The sequence below is a fragment of the Micropterus dolomieu genome, linkage group LG18, assembly GCF_021292245.1.
Source record: "Micropterus dolomieu isolate WLL.071019.BEF.003 ecotype Adirondacks linkage group LG18, ASM2129224v1, whole genome shotgun sequence".
NCBI lineage: Eukaryota > Metazoa > Chordata > Actinopteri > Centrarchiformes > Centrarchidae > Micropterus > Micropterus dolomieu.
This window is the reverse complement of record NC_060167.1, coordinates 37,534,360-37,555,424: the sequence shown is the minus strand read 5'-3', so window position 1 is coordinate 37,555,424 and position 21,065 is coordinate 37,534,360. Positions and strand designations below refer to the sequence as shown.

Genomic DNA, 21,065 nt, shown 5'->3' with positions numbered 1-21,065 from the left:
CGAGATTCTATGAGACCCTAAGTCCCCAGAACCGCCACTCTGAAACCGTTTAGTGTAAACGCCAAGCGTGTGGTCCTACATCTGAACTGAAACGTCTGGTGTGTGTTCTTATTTAAGTATTAAACAGCGGTTCATTCTGTCTGAGGTATCCCACATTTTAAAAATCACCTAAGATTTGAAAATCCTCTAGTGTGCAGCAGGCAAGCTTCATACTACGTTTTTGTGACTAGCAGTCTATGAAGCCAATAGCAGCTAAAGCTCTGTAAACAGTATCATGAGCGTCAGATACTGACAGACAGACTTGGTGTAATCATGTTTAATTACTTCATAAAGCAACATATGCATAAAACACATTGGTCATTTGTCATTATTAAACATAAGTGGACGACTATGTAGCCATTTCAATAAAGATCGTCACTTTAAATGTTAGCAATTTAAGTACAACACTAAATGTAAAATAATGTTTTTACAAACAATTTAAAGTCAAATGCTTCAGCCCAGTGCGACTCATGCACTGGTACTGGACTTAATGGACTCCTACAAACATCTCTGTGCATGTATGACAACATAACATGCCACATAGCGTGTTTTAAACTAAATGGACACAACAACCAGCATTCACTGTACACATTCAACACTTCATATTACCACACTGTACTGTAGACTTAAAGTAGAACGTATGCACACTGTTCAAATGTGACTGGGACAGTATGTAGAAGAAGAAACTATGTACCTGCAGCCCGTTTTCTCTTCGGCGCCCTCTTGCTGGGCTTCTCCACCTTGGCTTTCTTTGCCTTTTTCCCTTTTTTTTCTTCATAGTCACTTCCTCCGTCTTCGTCCTCCTCCTCTCCAAAGTCATTGTCTTCATCGTCACTGCCGAAGTCATCTGCAGCAGCAATATAGGGGATGTTAGTGAGCTGGCCCGCCAGTGTTAGTCTCTGCTAATTAAACTCTGCCTTATCTCAAACAAAAGACTGACTTACCTGCTGAATCATTTTTGGATTTTGAGAGCTTGTCATCAGACTCCTCACTGGAACAAAGATTAGGGAAAAACAATGTCTTAGCAACTAGAGTAAGGGTACCCAGGGAGACCACGATCAAGGCACAGATTTTAATCTGCATTTCAACAAACAAGCCTGAGAGGGTTGGGCGCCGAGAAGTAGCCGGAAGCTGCAATCTGCTTCAGTTCACTGGTTCTACTATTCCTCCCTGCAATATTTAAAAGTGACCCGCACAGAATGTGTTCACATCTGGTCAATGAGACCTGCTAATTGAAGATTAGTACCACTAAAGAAGCTCCACTAACCTGGTGACAAACACATTGCACTTCCTATGACTTCTTCACAATAAAAGCATTCTGCTGCTTCGCCAGTGAAAGCATTTATTGTGAAGCAGCAGGAAAGGCAGTTCACACAGCTCCGATACTGAAAGTGACCAGTAAACAGGATTTCACTCTGGTCACAGATACACAGGTTCTGCTGCTGAGGACACAGCTAAGTGGAGGAGATGTCATGGGGCAGTCCTGTCGCACAGCAGTGCAGCTCTCCATAGACTGTTTATTGTGGCTGTAGTGGAGACACGTGTCCACGGAAAAAGACTTCAGAGAGGTAGTACACATGCTGTACCATGATGAATGGATTGTAGCTCTGCTCCTTCCCCCACCGCTTCCTTCCCTCTACACCCTTCCAGCTCACCAGCCCTGCTCTGACCCACACACCACCACAGCATACACTGCTGCCTCAACTACCTATTCCCCGTCTCTCCACCCCATAAAGGCTTGCTTCTATGCACGCCTAAACCCCATGCACTAGAGCCCCACTGATTTATCATTTTGCAGATATATCTGCATTTATAACAGCCGATATCACTATTGAAAAGGAAAGAGTTGGATTCTTCCCTCATGTCATGAGTGATGCATAGTTTGCCCACAAGAGGACGCTCTGCAGCTCCTCTGACATGAGAGACGATATTTTGTATAGTTATTATTTTTAGTAGTAGTAGTAGTAGTACTCTTTTGGTATTTTTTATAGTTTGCTTCGCTGGCCCCCACAATACATACACCATTTAATTTAATGTTCATTAGTAGCAGTACTCTATTTATTTTAAAAATGTTTTCTGTAGTTTTATACATTTGACATTTATTTATCAAAACTTTAATATTTTTTGCTGCACTTTTGTTCGATGAAGTTACTTTTTATACTGCATTATGTCATGGTATTTTGGTATGTCTCAACATAAGAAATGTTAGGGATATATCTGCATATTGGATTTTAAAATCCTGAAATATCAAAGTCTCTATCTACCCTGCACTACTATATCCTGGTCTTAGTGCTGACTAGAGCCCAACCGATTTGGGTACTTGGGGACAGATAAAAGTGAAAAAGCCGATTTATTAGCTGATATTTTGATTTTGAAAATGATTGGGATTGTAGACCTTTTCCTGTATAAACTACACTTAGAACAGGCCGATATTAAAAGCTGTTCAGTATGTGTGCTATAATACATTTTCCTAAATGGATTGTGTTAATAAAATAGATTACAGTCTCAACAATTTAACATTAGGGCTGTGCGATATGACGATATCTATCGTTTGACTATAGAGAAACGTCAGTTGTCAACAATTATGCTCTATCCTTTCTTTTGTTGTGTCACAAATTCCACACTTTACCGTAATATTTCCGCGAGGGGATACTCTTTGCACCGCAGTGAATCTAGTTTTACGTTCAACATTCGACGTCTATCGAACATCCATCCAACTTAAAACAAACTTCACCGCAGTCCGTTCTTCCAATTATGCCGGTGTTTCGGAAAAGACATTTTCATTCAGGATTAGGGATGGGGATCGAGACCTGGTTCCAAAATTTCTCTTCTTCTAATAAGGTTTGAGCTTATCGATACCGCTATCGAGACTTGCAGATCCTATGATATAACGTTATGTCTTGAGTGTCAAATCTGATTTAATTTAAAATGCAATGGATAAGAAAATCCTCAGGCTGCAGTCTCTGCCTGCTCCCTCCCCCACCCACCCACCCACCCACACCAGAGCGAGAGGCTGCGCGGCTGCAGTGAAATACGGTGAGGGTAGTTATTGAGCGTACTAAGTACGTGCAATAAAAACTTCGCAGGTAAAAAGAGAATACTTTATCAATCAACCTGTCTGTAAGGTAACGTTAAACATGTAGAAATGGTTAATTTAATCATCTCTGTCCTCAGTATCTCATCCTGTATGTTTTATACAAGCACAGCTAACGCTAGCTTGGCATTAGCCAAATGTTAAAAACAAGCTAGATAGAAAGCATCTGTCTGGAACACAGACTGGTCTGTAGTCTTAAAAACTCAGCTGCTGGCTGAGACAAACCAGCCACTCCTCCTTCTACCTGGTAACGTTACCTACAGCAATCGAGAGAGGAGGAGGGACTGATACAGGCTGATATTATTCTTTCTAAACGTCACTCACTACTTGTGATGTCAGATAAAGTTATTGAGTTACTTAGCGGTTGTAAACATTAATGTTGCTGCTCTAGAAACAACATTTAGCTGTATTTAAAATATAAAATTAAAAACAACCAGTAAATATGTACACTTCAATATATGTTTATTGCAAGTGATGTGTCATCTCAATATATAACGTTATCGCACATTGAATATTTTTCTCATACCGTGCAGGCCTACCTCATGCCCGTTGGGTCTGGTCTTACCAAATAACCATCACTAAATAATAGTAACGTATCAAAGAATCAGATCGTTAAGCAGTCTCAATAAGGGTATAAATATCAATAAAAACTAGAACTGCAAGCAGTTGTAAGCAGGGTCCAAGCCACCAGCGCCAGCCGCCCGGGTAGTTATGAGGCAAACTGTCCTTTGGTTCAAAATCCCATTGAAACGAATGGGCTTTTCCCACGGTATCTGAGTGTGATCAGGGCCCCATGGGAAACAATTGACCCAAATTTGGTGTCATCCGGACTTGTAGTTATGGAGATATAAAATGTATGTAAGTGAATGGGATTTTTTTTGGATGACTTTAATCTGCAATAACAGCGCCACCTATGGGCATATTTGGGTCAACTTTGGTGCCTGTAGTAAGGGGACCATGCTGAACAATTCGGCTCAAGTTTCATGTCAATGTGACTTGGTTATAGAGGAACAATTTTTTTTTGGCTTAAATAGCGCCACGTTGAGGCTAGTTGCACCAAATTTTGCACAGGCCCTCGGGGTGGCATCCCACATTATTGCTCCAAATTTGGTGTCAGCCAGCCATTCCAAACCTAAGATATGACCTCACTTCCTGTTTTTAGCCTTTTTCCCAAACATTGGTTAGCTTATAGCAATATTTTTAGTCGGATCAAAATTTCCTCTACTAACTTATCAGATTGGTCCAGAGATGGTCTGTGCCAAGTTTGGTGCCCATCGGACTTGCGACTTCGGAGGGGTTAATTAAAAAAGGTTTGAGTTTTTGATTTTGTGAGAAAAAAAAGTTTAGGCGGAAATGGGCGTGGCCTATACCACGAGATTCAGCTCGATCCACCGAACGCGTGGATATAAGGTTTTTGATATGCACCTTCGTAGGCGGGAGTTCCAAGCCCAAACGCGTTGACCCTGCTTATAGCGCCCCCTAGAGGTAGAAGTGTGTGGATTTTTGCGCCTTGAGGTACGTGCAGTGGTTTGGACCTACCCTATGAGTTTCGTGTCGGAATTAGCGGCGGAAGAATAATAATAAAAATCCAAGCGAATACAATAGGGTTCCCAGCTCCGCTGGTACTGGGAACCGTGATGCCTTGCCTTCACGGTTCCCCAGCCCACTCGGGCTTGGACCCCTAATTAACAATCCCCATCCCTATTCAGGACACACAAACATGGGAGAGTGAAGCTTACTCATGACTAGATAAATCTGAACAGGAGGAATCAGACCATGCAAGCTAGCAAAAGTTTGCTAAGCCACAACTTAGCTAACATAAGTTACATTACTTGCTGTGGCCTTCACTCTATATCATGGCATTTGTCATGATATTGGATTTCTCCAGAATTGCATATGTTACCCCACCTATAGGATGCAGAGAAATATCATGAGTTAATGTTGGAAATTAACTCAGTAACAGAACTCATGTTTTATTGAATTTACAAAAATGTTCTATATCGGGATATAAATGTTTGTCATATTGCACACGTAACAAACAATTGATCATCAATAAATATTTGCTGCTAGAAGGTGCAACTTTTTCAGCCATCTGTAAACAGTGAGAAAGAGAATAAGCATGTGTATTTTACCTTACACATAATCTGTTGACATAACTACTTTCAATGTAGCATATTCACATCTAGTTTATCTCTTTACCAGCACTCTTAAATTCTAACCAAAGCTATGAGAACCCACTTCTCAACCACCATCTGTCTAAAACATGCCGTCTACGATACAAGGACCTGCTCTTGAGTGCATTTAATACTACGACTGTCTACAACAAGGACTTGCAACTATACAGTGTTTCACATTTGAAAGAGGAGCTTGATAACTTTGTTTGGCATGAAGCCGTGTTAGATTCTTGTTCATCTTATGTTTATTTACATGTCTGCGCTGGAGTAAACATTTCTGACACACTGATTGTAAAGACAGACAATCGGCTCGCTGATATATTAAAAAACAAGTTAAACACTATAGTTTAACTGCTCATTACGATGTTAGCGCTCCTCCACTGATAAACACGACATTAGCTTTGTGACTAATTTAGCAATGGGTAAAGTTACCTGCTGTAAGTTATGTTAGAGAATATTTAGTGATGAACTAGGGAGAAGTGATACGACTGTTCACTAGAACTGCCACTGACCTTGAGGAAGCCGGGAGAGGGCAGTGAAAAATGGGATGGTTAGCAAGGGATGAATGTTTTCAGGAGAGGAGAAGTGATGGGGGCTGTTATAATAATTTAAGTCATGTAATTAATGTGACAAATAGGGCTGGTGTGATTCGTCGACGTAATCGATTACGTCAATTCGTTAACTCGCTTTAAGTGCGTCGACGCGTAGCTGCATCCGGTGTTAGCAGGGATTCCCCCGGACAAGCTGCACCTACAAGACCGACCGTCTAAAGTTAAAGGAGTATTTTAGACAGACCTCAACAAGATGCTGCTCCATGAGCTGTCAATTGGAAATAGCTTCACTGCAGCACAACTGCTGCTCTTTGTGTAGACGGCAGCATCACAAATCCTGTTTACTTTCAGTCTCCACACATGCACAGCACATTATCAGCACAAGGACACGTAGTCCGGTAAAATGCATTTCTTCATCGCCTTCATGTTAAAAGTAATTTCTGCCACGCTGCTGTCATGGTAACGTAACATTACACTGCGTGTCATCTAACGTTCGGCCGTTTCATATTTTCTGTTTATTTAACGGAAACCAACATTACAGACAACCTGTGACTGTCTGCACCAGTTTCGGTTGCTTTCTTTGCCCCACACTGATGCAGAAAGACATTTGATTATCATACTGCATTACTCAATACTGAAATAAATCCATGTCAGAACCATTTAAAGTTTTAAGTAAAGTAGCCTAGTTAATGTCTGTTATTGTTGATTTATTTTAAGATATGCTATTATGGACATTCTAAATGTGCTTCATCAGGATGATTGAATAAAATATTGATTTATTGATTAGCCATGTTTTGGATAAACTGGTATGTTAATCGAGTAATAGGCAACATGTTTTTCTTTTGAATACATAAAATTAGTCGTCAGATTAATCGATTTGAAAATTAATCGTATGTACAGCCCTAGTGACAAATGACCAACTCACAGGTAACACACACTCTGTTTCTACATGTGCTGGTACTCCGGTCAGCTGATTGTTTTCTTTTGTGCTTTTTGTGGTGAGGCAGTCTTGTTAACAGGGGAGCTGCAGAGCTCCCTCTGGTGGGCATTTCAGAATAAGAGCGTTTTGCCTGCCTGATTTTGCGGACTTGTTCAGATTTTGTTGATCTGTTCGGTTGTCCTTGATTTTCGTGCTTCTACCATGGTTAAGTAGGCTACATAGTTAAGTTGTTCATTTGTGGGTCTGTTTTAACTGTGTTTATTGTTGATATACAATCAGCAGTCAGCACAGGGTGTTATATTTTGAAAATTGACCGGATTCTCTATGCTGTTCTGTGCCCGTCTTCCTGCCCGTTTCATCTGCTCTGTGCTGCTTGACACGGCTTCTGTCAACTTGTTTTTAAAAATCGCAATATAACACATTAGTTTATCCCCTTACCAGCAGTAAAACATGTCGTCTATGAAACAGTGACAGAGGAAACGCTGCTGTTGAATTAATCTAATACTACATGACTGTCTACAAAGAGGACCTGCAACTTTGAGATTTCACACTAACATTGCACATTCAAAAGAAAAGCTAGATAACTTTGTTTGGCTGGAAGCCGTGTTGGATACTTGTTCAGCTCATGTTTATTTACATGTCCGCTCTCATTACCGACGTACCGACTGCAACGAGAGACAAACGGCTTGCAGACATTTAGAATATGTTAAACAATATAGTTTAACCTCTTATTGAAGTTAGCACTCCTCCACCGATAAACATGGCATTAGCCAGCTTTATGGCTAATTTAGCAACAGGCAGCATTAGCTGCTGTAAGTGATGTTAAAGAATATTTACAAGTAATGAATTAGAGAGAAATGAGAGGACCATTCACAAGAGCGGTTTCAGAAATAAATCTACAATCACGTCTGTCAACAGCGTAGCCTCCACCGCACTGCTGTGAGCTGGCAGTGACAAACGGGGTTAGGAAGTCTGGTTTGGTAAGAGGAGAAGTGATGAGGGCTATCTTTATGATTTAAGTGATGTAACTGACGTGGAAAATGACCAGCTCTTCGTGAACACTAAGCGTGAGAGCTACCTGGAGCTACTCACCGTAGCTCAGGTAGACTCCGGTCAGCTGATGTTTTTGTTCAGTGGTGCTGCAGTGTTGTTTACAGGGAAATTGCAGAGCACCCTCTGGTGGGCAAACTATGCAACACTCATGACATGAGGGAAGAATGTAACTGTTTATTTTTTTAATAGTCATATATGAGCCGTTATAAACACAGATGCAGATTTAGATGCAAGTAGTTTATATTGGCCGATAATATCTGCAAAACAATAAATCAGCGGGGCTCTAAACTGTAGTGCTGACTGTGTCCATCTGCACCTGCTGGGTAAATTTCACCCAAATGCTACTCCTCTCTCTGTATCGATGTGTTGAAGTGGTTAGAGTGTATATGGCACAGGGCTGAGTTATGTCAGTGAAACATCTAAATCATGTCATGAATTCAGGATGAGAACCATTTTAATCAACCAGTTTATCAAAAACATCACAGCATAAAAGCGGTTTAGTCCCAATACCCTACACGAAGCCTCACCTCTCATCCTGTGAGTTCTTTGAGCGCTTGTGCTTGGGCTCACGAGGGGCTGCGCGCACCTTCTTAGGCTTATTGTCACCATACTCCTCATCTACAGAGAAGGACAAGATATTAGTTTACAAGCATCCACATACACAGAATGATCACAGTCCTAGTCACACTCTCTTCTCAATCAGTGGTGATATTCAGAGGTCCTTTATGACGCATGCGTGAAAACATCAGTGAGGACACATCTCCAGAGCAGTCCTCTTGCTAGCAGGACTAAAAAGTCTATAAACCAGCCTGATATTCTTTAATATTAAAACAAATGCAAGTTGAGTTGTTTAAACTCTCCAGTTGTTAAGGTGTTAAGACTAACTAGTGGCAGAATCCTCTGGTATAATCTATCTGCTCCAAAATAATTATACCAGTATGAAACAGCCTCTTACCTGCGTCGTCAGACTCGTTGAATTGCGAGTAGTTCACCACTTTCCTGTTCCTGTGAAGAAGTACACACACTGCATCAGATAGGATTACATAGGACAAAGTTACTGCCCACAGCTGATATTAGACATGTTCACGGGTGCCGTGAGCAACAAAGCTATTATATGTGAATTCTCCGTATTTAGCCGTTCTAGTCTTCTGACCACTCAAAGTGCTGTTACACAATCACATTCACCCATGAGCCCAAGTACTCAAAGAGAACCTAACATTCACACACATCATACACCGATGGGGGGAAATTCGGGGTTCAGTATCTTGCACAAGGACACTTTGACATGGACAAAGTGACAAACGGGGTTAGGAAGTCTGGTTTGGTAAGAGGAGAAGTGATGAGGACTATCTTTATGATTTAAGTGATGTAACTGACGTGGAAAATGACCAGCTCTTCGTGAACACTAAGCGTGAGAGCTACCTGGACTTTGACATGGAGCCTGGAAGAGCCAGGGATTGACCCGCCGATCTTTTGATTAGTGGGCAACCTGCTCTACCTCCTGAGCCACAGCCGCCAGATTATATATCATGTCCAGCAACTCAACAGGCAACAACAAGTCAGCTGTGTCCGGACTGTATCATTTGGTTTGAGAACTGGACACTTGTTTTTCCTTCTACAGTTTCCTGGGTTAATCTGGCAAAGTGTATGAGGGAAGCCTCGGGTGACAGTTCAGGTAACAAACATCTACAAGCTGCATTGGTCCAGATTAAAACCATAGAAACAAATCACCCCTTATCCTACGTATGCGTAAGCGCTTTACATGCAGCATAAACACACATTAAAATACGTAATTATACTAAAATAAATAAAAACAGACTGAAGATGTATTTTGGCTCTAAAAATGAACAAAGTCGACCATTTGACACAGGAACCTGGTATAGTAATCACTCTGAAACCATAGATCATCTGTGAACACGGCCTGGAAAACTACAGATCCCAACAAGGCTGCAGCAATGTCTGGTGGGAGGGGAGGTGGAAGGGTAACAGCGCCAGAAACTTTTACAAGCACTTGAGATTACAACCACACACAGAGCCAGTAACACGCCCGCCAAGCTCTCCTCACGTCATCATATCAGAGAGCAAGATACTATTTTACCCAGCGGCTCCGTTCCAGTGAGTCACCAGACTGAGGAAGGGAAGAGGTGTGAATCTGACGATACAGTTCATGATGTGGGGCTCAATATACAACACAGGTAGCCTTGCTGACCAATGGCATGGTGCTTCGTACTATTACATCAAAACGTGTTCAAGTCGCAATCGCAGTTCATTAAAGCAACAAAGTTCAGTCGACCAACAGAAAATTTGTTGGCAACTTTTTGATAAATGAATAATTGTTTTTCCCCCAAACATCTTCTGTTCCAGCTTCTTAATTGAGGGGACATGATGCTTTTCTTTGCATGACAGTAACCTGAAAGCCCTGAACTGTTGTTCTGACAACACAAGACACTTGAGGACGTTGTTTTGGGCTGAGGCAAACGTCAGTGGCCATTTGTTACTGCTTTCTGACATTAACTGGACAAAATAATTGAGGGAGAAAATATTGGGCACTGCTGCAGCAGCACAACATCTGACAGATTTAAAGCAGATTAGCTAACAGTGTATTTGCGATATGTTTTTGTCAGACATTTTATCGTCTGTCTCAGCGACCGCAAGGTAAACAGCAGAATTACACCTTTCATGTTACAAAGTAACCTGCCAGGAATGATGACTTGCATAGGCAGTGTGTTGCATGATGGCGTAGCATTGCATTGTGGCAAGTTGAGCCAGGATCAACTTTTTTTTGCCAGGGCCCTCTCCATCAGCACAGCACTGGCCCTAACTGAGCTGAATGACTGGACCGGACTGCAAGTGCGGACCAAAACACATGTGAGCAATCAGGCTTTTTATACAGTGGTGTGTCTTTTTTAAAGTTTATTTTATGTTCATGGAGACCATCCAGAGTCCACTCTTGTGCAGTTTACTGATTCACTCAATGTGCACAGTGAATGTAAATATAAGAGAAAATGTCTTTATTCTGCTGCATCAGGGAGGCTGGCTGTGCTTTTATAACCATCACACTAGGCATGAAAATTAAAAAAACATGACTTCTAACACTGCTGCTGGTGAAGTATTCTGGTCCTGAAAGAATAATTATGAATACTGAGGGAGCTGCAGCCACATGCAGCCTCTGAACCAGCACACAGATCTCCCTGACCCCAGGTGAGGTGGGCCTGCGGTGTTAGCCTAACAACAATACAAATGAGTCAATAAACATCTACCTCAAGTATTTAAGAAGGCCTCACTTGTTTTTCTAAATCAAATTGAGGTCCAAATAAATATATCAATAACTTTTTAAATGAACCCTCCTCCCCTTTCGTACCGCCCCTAAAGACGTTTCTCAGTCCAAATAATAGAAACTCATTTCCACTGAAACGATCCACGCACATGCAGAGAAAACGCGAGATCTCAGATCAACTTCATGGCAGATCTGATCGCATGACTTGTAATCGCGTTAAAGACCGTTTCGCGTGCGCAGGGCCCGGAGACACGTTAGTCACCGGGGGAGCTACCGGGGGGGGGGTGACTTCTGTAGTTCTCCGCCTTCCTCTGACATCAGCGTTCATTTATGCCAGCGCTGAAAATGTAAAACGCTCCTTGCTCGTTTCCCAATGACGACGACTTTTTGTTGAGTAACGAAACGGCTCTAATGTTTTAAACGCAATGAAACGCGACATACAGGGACCAACTCCCAGCTCCGACATGCCCAGCGGTACCGTGCGCGGTCCCGAGACCGAACACCACCTCCTCCGCTCGGGTTCTCGCTGTGGCGGGGGGTGTTAGCGTGCTGGAGCCTCCCCTGGATGAATGGGTAGCCATATTCTCATTCTCAGTCAGGGAGGGAAAATGTTATCGGGCCTGGCCTAACTGAGCCTTACGGCGTAGCTGGCCAAATCCCACCGCCTCATGTCCCGCCTGGTCTACAAAGCAGCCAACAATGCCCATCATGGAGCCGCAGAAAGCACGATACACACGACATGGCGAGCGGTCCACACCGCTGGGATCCATGTTAGAAACGAGGGTGCACACACATATACACACACGCGCACACACAAGCGCACACATTCCCATTATTTTTTCATGAAATAAACACATTCCCAGCTCATAAAACACAGCGTGGTCGAAGCGTGCATGAAATTTGCGATGCCTGCCAGTACGGCGTCGTTATTAACTCGCGGAGAGCAGAGGACAGATTTAGCACACCTACCTCACTGGTCTTGACATTTTGCAGGAATACTGTAGAGGTTAAGGATGTAAGAAAGGGGGAGACTGAAAAGCACAGGGGAAAAAAGGAAATATAGATTCCCGCTCTGCAAAACACCGAGGGGAGCGAGGCTGACGCACGACTCCACCGTCCGAGCTAGCGCGTGAAAATAAAAGTAGGGCAGCGACCTGTCCTCTACACGCAGATATTCTTATTTTTTTTACCTTCAGCTACTCAAAATGGTGAATAAAACAAACTGAAACTGCAGCCTGTGTGCAACCAAACCCCCCGGCCTCTAGGGGTGGGTCCTCGACGACAAGCACCGCCCCCCCGGGTCCCTGAGAGGAGAAGCGCTGCTCTCCGCTGCACCTATTGGCTGATTTGAACGACGACTTTCCTTTGTATTGGCTACATTAGCTGCTAGTTACAACACTTTTAGCTCATAGTTCCCCGCCCCCGTTAGCAAGCTCGGTTGAATGAGCGCTGTTAAGAAAACAAAAAGAGGCCCTCAGGTTGGATGCAAACATTGAATTCAGTGTGGCTCCCAAAAGACCATAAAGCAACAATGCAGTTATAGCTTATAACGTGCACCAACATCAGTTATATATAATGACACAGGATTTAATGTTTTTCAGGAATCTGATTCACTGTGCTATTGCTGATACTGAGACTAGCCTTCTTGTGTTTCACCTGACAGACTGCTGCAGCAGGAGCTGCAGGTAGTAGCACCCACAGCTGCAGAGCCTGGAACATTACACTTGCTCTATACTCTTTCTTTAAGTGAGAGATTTATTTTTTAATCTTTGTAATCAAAATCTTTAACTACATTCCACAATGCTAAATTCCCTCTGTCATTACGCACAGTAGCTGCCCCCTTACCCTTAGACCTAGACCTATACACTGGTCTGGGATAACCCTGAGCTGTTTCAGTTGGTCTGAGCATGTATATTCAGGCCTGGCTTTGTGACCCTGCTCCTGACCCAGGTTTAATACTGGTTTGGCACTGCCCCACTTTGGTATGAAAGGGCAAACTGGAGTTTGTATAATAACTTTATGTGGTATTGCACAGCACCTGCTTTTTGAAATGGTGACCACCTGGATTTTTTGTTAATGCAGTAAGGGTGTGTTCGTTATTCAGTGTGTGAAAGTATTCCTATAGTTAGCCTCCAGGACTAAAATACAATACAATACAATACAAATACAAAAGTAAACATTCTATATTAGGCCATTACCTCTGTGACCGCTGTGATTAAAATCATACATCTGAACATGAATAAATGTCAAATATTAATTTCTCTCTCTTTTTTAAACAATCATGTTACAGATGAATGACCTGACACCTGTGGTTTTCGTTACATTTGTTTGTGGGCTTTCAACTTCTCTAACATTCTCTACAAACATATCCATTAAGCTGCTGGTGGAAAACATCCAGTATCCAGATGAAATTTCTACTGTGTCAAAGTTTTCTTTTTTCTGATACATGGAGTAGATACCCTACTGATGGGCGAGGTAATGAAGGCTTTAAATGCACTAGCTTTTAGCATGATAGCATGCTAAATCTTACATGCGAGCAGGAGGAGCAGTGCATGGCTTGCACAAATTAGTACACATGCTTCCTGAGCTTCCATTGCTCAGAATCATAGACTGTCTTAGCTCATTCATTAAGTCCCTTAATCAACATAGCAAGAGCCTAATCCAATGTTGAATTGGTAAATGCATCCTGTTGTGTACCTCTGATTGACGAGACACACAGACACACAGACTAAAGTCTCCATGCTATTCAGAAACTGCAGAAGCTGACCAAAAAGTGGTCACATTGCAAATGTTTCAGAGCCAATTGTACAGAAGATCAGAATTTATATATATTTATATATTTAAGATATATGTGGAGAAATTATGCAAGTCTGATAAGTCTAATAGCGAGCTGAGCTAACATTCTGAGGTGTTCTGAAATGGCTGCCATACAAAGAATAACACTTTTAATTTGATCAACAACAACATGGCCTTCCTTCTGGCTCTACCATCAGACCCTCAAACTTGACATTTGCATGTTGTCAGGTGTCTAATGGGTGTTACAGCCCTGCAGGACTGTCTGTCAGGCTGTAGATTAGCCTTGTTTCCTCTGCGAAAAACATTGTAAAAATGCCTGTGCTACTGTGTTTGCTTTTAAACTAAATTTCACCTTGGCATCCTTTAGTTGCTTGGCAACATGACAGGAACATTTTGCGTACCAAAGTCTTTCTATCTCTACTTACATTGGTTGAAGATGTTTCATGTTTAGAGCACCTGATGGCAGATTTTTTGCTGGCTGCCGTCCTTTTTGGTTGAAAACAGCTAATCAGATGGAATTTAATACTTATTGCCTGTTTTAAGCCAATGTTTGACAAATGAAATGAAATTTGAAAAATCCTCACCTTTTCAACACATCTTGAAGCAGATGTACCTATAGCTTTTAAGCAACGTGGTGACCTATTGGGAATTATTATTTGAAACAATTATTATTTTGATAGATTTCGTGTGACTCATTTATGTTTGTTCAGTGTACAGAAGTGTTGAACTCTCTATTAAACCTTCTACAAACAAAAGGAAAGGAAAGTGTCCCACAAGGTAAATTATCAGTTACAGTTGAATACTTTGACCGTTGTGACAAACTGAGTATTTAAAGGTCACTATATATAATAAAATCTAAATATAAAATCTAAATTGTTACAAAAATATAGTTATACCACAACGATCTTTTGTGAGAGTCTGGGTGGAAGTATCCTTTGTTTTTTTGGCTCAGCGAATTTCAGGTCCACCCACTCGTGGTAGGTTCTGTCAAATTGTAGGCTGCGCTGAGGGCTTGTCTGGAATGTGCGTTATTCCCATCATGCTGTGTGTGTCTTTGTGTCAGTGTTGGTCTGATGGAAAGTTGCATTTTGAAAAACAGGCTGCTGAATCCTGATCACAATATGAGATATTGCTCAGAATTTGGGGAACTGTTAAAATGTACATCTTGTCTCTGGCTCTCTTGCTTCTTCCACATCAGACAGACGTCTGTCTCTGTGTTCAGGGATGATGCTGGAATTAGGAGCAGGTATGTTGCCATGGAAACCAGGGAAGTGCCTCTCGCCTCTCTCTCTGTGGCTTCAATTTCCTCTGGATCATTCTTCAGTCCGGCCTCTGCATTTTTCACCCTGCAACAATAGAAATGTCCTTGCATCTCAGAGACATCTTTATTTCCCACCTCTGGGGTTGATGACTAATGCAGTGCAGCATCGCTGTCCGGCAGGTAGGGAACAGTACTGACCTTTAGCTAAAACCTCAGATTGCAAGATATGATTTGTTTTATTCACTCAAATCCCCATCTCCCACCCAACTCTTGAGGTGTAAACATTTTGATTAATGCTGATAAAATATTGCATTGTAGCCAGACACGATCAGTTTGCAGAGCACCACACCATTTCCTCACCTGTGTAGCACTGCCACCTTGTGGCTTGTATGGTAAACTGCAATGCAGCAAGGCGAAATGCCTGCAATTACACCATCATTTAGATGCTCAAGTAGCCTACAGTAGAGTTGGGAGTTTCACCCAGAGAACAATGGAAAGGTTCAGTACATGTTTTTCATCTAACACAGAGCAAGTTTTAGTTTTTGAGAGGTTTTATGTAAAAATAGGTGACAAATGAAGGGGAAAGCAACATACTTTATTGCCCCAGTGATCCTTGGCATAGATTCTCATAGTGGAATAAACAGCATTCTTTCACATTTGATGTTTTGATGATGGTGGGTGACAGTGGTGAAGAGGAGTATGTTACTGTACTAACAGTACAATTTTGCTGTACTTGCTAGAGTATTTACATTTATGCTCCATTAAGCAGATGATACACGGGGTGGGACAGGTGGCGGAGTGGTGGGGGAAGGGGATTACGGTGGTAATCTTTACTCATTACCATTGACGGCAACATTGCCCAGCACCATTGCTCTAAAAGTTGCTCGGTGTATCATCAGCTTTATACGTCTACTCCACATTTCAGAGGGAAATATTGTTCTACTCCACTACATTTATCTGACAGCTGTTGTTACAAGCTACTTTTCAGATTCATATATATTTATATTCATATACATATATTACATAAAAAACACGTGATCAGATTATAGAATAAAATGCCTTGTTAAAAGTTAAACCAGTAGCTCCCTGTCTTACAAAACTAAAAATCATGTTGTGACTCTTTATAGGGGCCCAACCCCTATGTTGGGAACCAATGGATAAAACTACCTAAGAGTATAAAGTACACTGAATGCAACACATTCATCATGAGCTGAACTCAAAGATCTAAAGCTGATGATACACGGGACAGCTTTTTGAGCAATGTTGCTGGGCAATCTTGCTATATGTTTTGAACAGATAGCGGCGGTGTGGGGCGGGGGGCAGAGTGGTGGGGGAAGGGGATTACGGTAGTAATCTTTACTCATTACCATTGTTGGCAACGTTGCCCTGCACGATTGCTCTAAAAGTTGCTCTGTGTATTATCAGCTTAAGACTTTCCCTATGTACACAAAAGGCCTATTTCTCTCACAAATCACAAATCTGCCAAAATCTGTATTAGTGAGCACTTCTCCATTGCCGAGATAATCCATCCACCTCACAGGTTTGGCATATCAAGATGCTGATCAGATAGCAGCGGTATTGCACAGGTGTGCCTTAGGCTGGCCACAATAAATTGGCATGCTGACTGCAAGATTGTCCACTAGCGCTGTTGCCTGTGAATTGAACCAACATTCCACAGGCCACAATCAACAACTCCATCAACTTTAAGCGAAGCAAATGGTGGTCACACCAGATACTGACTGGTTTCCAGACCTCTCCAGACTCCCCCCCCCCCACTCCCAATACAGTGAAACTGCACATTTTGAGTGGCCTTTTATTGTGGCCAGCCTAAGGCACACCTGTGCAATCCCCATGCTGTCTGATCAGCATCTTGATATGCCACACCTGTGAGGTGGATGGATTATCTCTGCAAAAGCGAAGTGCCCACTAACCCAGATTTTGACAGATTTGTGAACAACATTTGAGAGAAATAGGCCTTTTGTGTACATATGAAAGTCTTAGATCTTTGAGTTCAGCTCATGATGAATGGGGGCAAAAACAAAAGTGTTGCCTTTATAATTTTGTTCAGTGTAGTTAACACTAGCTCCATCTTGACTAGCAACAACAGTAAAATGTTACTTACAATTTGTTGCATCAGTATTAGCAGTCTAATTATCTCATGATAACAGTCACATGCACATTTTTCTGCATAACCAGTACAGTTGATACTTTTTATGTAAGTGTAATGGAGTACTTAACATGTTTGAATTGGTACTTTTATTTAAGTAAAGGATCTGACTACTTCTTCCACCACTGGAGGGGGACAGCAATGTCTACCATATCGCTCCAAAAACCTTCCATAGTGTTCAATTTGATTATTTATGATTTATTATTTAGGCAACATAACCATCTTCCACCCTAAATTAGTGGGCTCCATATCATCCATTTAGATTCTCAGCAAGTATGGCAGACTCCTACTCAAACATTACTTAAAATTATAAACACACATTACAGTCCAAGAATTTGTAATACAGTTGTTCAAGGATGTTATAATAATGAACTAGTTAGTAATATTAAAGCTGGGGTAGGCAGTTTATGTCAGACACATTTATTGTTGTATTTGTGGTGGCTCTGACACTGTGGAAGGCTCTTCTGTAGACTTACATCAATGTTGCTTGGGCCCACTATTAGGTTGATCTGGCCCCGGACTGTTTCTTCCACTGTCACAGTTATGAAATATTGTGTCAGAGATAACTGACTAATGATACTAATGAGATCCTAGGACCCAGACACAAGTCTTCTTCTCTTCACCATTCCTCCTAAAGAGGGCAGTGCAGGACTGAATTTGCCCCGCAGAATCATTACATTGCTGCTTGCCAGCACAGAGCACATTGCTAATTCTGGTCAGCCACTACTGGTGGATGCCTGCTGGCCAAATGTTTGACTCAGTACCACCGCCTGTGTGTGTGTGAATGTTTGATTAAAATGTCTCTTGACCTGGCTGTGACACCCTCAGTTGGTGAACTCATTGTTTGACAGTCTGCAAACAACCCACTGATGCTCTGAGAGAGAAACAGAAAAAGCAACAGGGTTAAGAACTTCCATAAATGAACCCCCTATTCAAAGGCTTATCATGCCTCCTGGCACAGTGATTGTTCTTACACATCATCCTCCTCCACTTTGGAGTTGATTCCCTCATTTTCTCTGCTCTGTTCTCAGATGAGTAGCTGCAGGCAACACTATGGATAAGTGGAGCATGAAATACAGGGAGTGTGAGAGAGATAGATGGAGAGGAGCCTGTGCTGCTTAACTTAATTCTTAACTCTGATTTATGTAAAACACGTGCATGTGCAGAGATAGTGCTACATGCACACAAACAAACCATCAGCCATCATGATTTAAAGGATGAGTTCACCCAAATTACCCACAAGCATGCTGTCACTGTTTTCACTGGGATTTCATCTCTGGCAGAAAGAAGTTCCAGTGAAACCTGTTCAGAGGAAGGTTTGTGGATAATAGTTTCACTGCACACAAATAAAAAAAGTTCCTGCCATTTCACACCAAAGTCCAAGATTTTCTGCCTCCGTCCCATGTTATCTGGCTGCCACTTTCTTCTGAACGAATAATATCCAACCATGAAAGTAACCAGTGTTTTTGAAATAACATACAAGGGTACCTCCATCGTGCCTTATTTACAACCTTTGCCTAATTGAGACCGGTATTGGCAGTGGTCCTCGGATATTTTACTTAAATACAACTATTAGTGCAACACTGTAAAAATCAAGTACTGCATGCAATATTTTACTTTAGTAAAAGTACGGAAGCATTTTCATAGTGGAGCTCATTTTAACTTAAAATATTCAAGTAAAGTACAAATACCTCATAACCGTTATTATTATTAATAGTAATAATAATAATGATAATAGTAGGGTGGTGGTGATGGGGCAGTGGATAAGATGCCAGGCTTTGGTGTGAGATACCCAGGTTCAATCCCCCACTGTAACACATCCACCATTGTGTCCCTGAGCAAGACACTTAACCCCTAGTTGCTCCAGAGGTGTGCGTCCTCTGACATAAATAGCAATTGTAAGTTGCTTTTGGATAAAAGCGTCAGATAAATGAATAAATGTAATAGAGTAAATGTACTGACCATGGCTGCAGTCACCACTGATTTTTCTTCAGCTCACTAAACCAGCTGGTGAAATGTAACAAAATTAATTCACATTTGATGCTCCACCACAGCTTCAGATTTTAGATTTTAGATGCAAAGTTAAAGTTATAGTGAACATTAAAAAGCTGCGTATGTGTGTCTCAGTAAAACGTCTGTATCTTTGGCTCATTGAAATTATAATTTTTTATATTTTGATTCTATGAGTGAGAACAGTAACGTCATTTATTTGATCTAAACACTGTTATAAATGTGTGGCTCTTGGGGGCCTCTCTTAGTTAGTGGCTTAAAAAGGGGGGACTGCAGGTCGTCCACTAATCAGAAGGGTGGTGGTTTGATCTCCAGTCTGCATGTTGAAGTGTCGTTGGGTAAGTTACTGAACCCCAAATTGCTCCAGGTGGCCGTGCTGTCGGTGTGTGAGTGTGTGTGAATGCATTAGTTTCTGATGAGCAGTTGGCACCTTGCATGCAGCCTCAACCATCAGTGTAAGAATGTCTGTGAATGGGTGAATGTGACATGTGGTGTAAAGTGCTTTGAGTGGTCAGAAGACTAGAAAGTACAGTTCATTTACCATCCAGTTACCTACCTACCCTAACGCCCCTGTATTTCACCAAGTGAAATTTGCCCACAAAAACAACCCTTTAATACACGTCTATTTATCCCATCAACTGACTGGATCAGACTTTAAATATAGAGCCCTGATGCTGGTCATGAGGTTGTTGTCTCGTAGGCACACGTGAGCTTAGACTTATTCTATTCACTAACATTTGCTTCCTGATTTCATTGGTTCTGTTATCGGTGAAAACTTTCAGAAGAGCACTGGTAGAGCCTTTCTTCTAGTGCGAAGGACGGCTAATGAGAACATCTGAATAGGTCTAGACTTTGAAAAGCTGCACCATTCACATAGCAGCCTCTGACTACTTAGTGGGTCAGTCTGAAGCGACGCAGAAGCAAAATAAAAGGAATGAAGAGACAGAGAGACACATGCTGGTTCCTCAGAGGAGAACTGCTGTAAACACAGGATTTGTAAACAAAATGAAAGATGAAATAGTGGCTCCCCCCATCTGAATGAAGTTTCATTATCAGCCCTTGATGCAGGAGTATCCCAACATTGTGTTGTGGGTTTAAAGGTTGGAATAAAACTGAGATCGAGGCGAGAACTGTGTGTTCTTGACAATTCCCCACTCTCTCCCTGAACAGAGATGTGCTGACAGTCATACAGCCTGAAATGTAAATAGGTCTGACATTAGTATTCAGCTACCATCCCGCACTCTGTTTTTGTGTCTATGCATGTGTGTGTGTTTGGGAGGGGGGGTAACAGTGGGGAATTGGAGTATTTGATCAGACTCCCCTTTGGTTTAGTGTGAATCTTCCTAGCAGGAGTTCATCTGTGGGACAGTGAGTAGCGCTGAGCACATCAGCTTCATTGCAGTGTTTGTCAGATTTTGGGCTGCATGCATGCGTATGTGTGTGTGTGTGTGTGTGTCACTGCGAGTTCCAGCATCTGTCTCCTTACATGTAGCGCTCCTCCACTGCACACATTCAATACGCAAGATATCACTGCCACATGCAAACACTAAGCTGTGAAACTCCGACGCATCCAAGTCAGCTTGTGTGTGTGTGTGTGTGTGTGTGTGTGTGTGTTTTCCAGGCTCTTTGTCTGTCACATTCACCGGTAAGTGAACCCTTGTCCCTGAAAATCCAAATGACACAGTAAACTGTTCCTGTCACCC

The 21,065-nt window shown here is 41.9% G+C and overlaps 1 protein-coding gene and 1 long non-coding RNA gene across 2 annotated transcripts; one reads left to right on the top strand and one right to left on the bottom strand.

Moving 5' to 3' along the window:
• Positions 1-301: 301 nt before the first annotated feature.
• nucks1a (nuclear casein kinase and cyclin-dependent kinase substrate 1a) lies at positions 302-12,398 on the bottom strand. Its single transcript, XM_046028502.1, has 5 exons — positions 12,098-12,398; positions 8,807-8,856; positions 8,379-8,469; positions 984-1,030; positions 302-886 (listed from the first exon to the last, which is right to left on the bottom strand). The coding sequence occupies exons 1-5, from the start codon at positions 12,112-12,114 to the stop codon at positions 726-728; spliced, it is 366 nt and encodes a 121-aa protein (XP_045884458.1). The 5' UTR covers positions 12,115-12,398; the 3' UTR covers positions 302-725.
• A 1,986-nt stretch (positions 12,399-14,384) lies between these two features.
• On the top strand, positions 14,385-18,608 carry LOC123956814. The gene is made up of 3 exons (XR_006821640.1): positions 14,385-14,701; positions 15,147-15,365; positions 18,384-18,608. It is a non-coding gene; the product is annotated as an uncharacterized LOC123956814 (long non-coding RNA).
• Positions 18,609-21,065: the final 2,457 nt, after the last annotated feature.

Coding starts and splice junctions, on each gene's coding strand:
- nucks1a (XM_046028502.1), bottom strand. Junction 1,031..8,378: donor AAGAACTCACAGGATGAGAG/GTGAGGCTTCGT, acceptor TCTTTGTTCCAG/TGAGGAGTCTGATGACAAGC. Junction 887..983: donor ATCCAAAAATGATTCAGCAG/GTAAGTCAGTCT, acceptor TTGCTGCTGCAG/ATGACTTCGGCAGTGACGAT.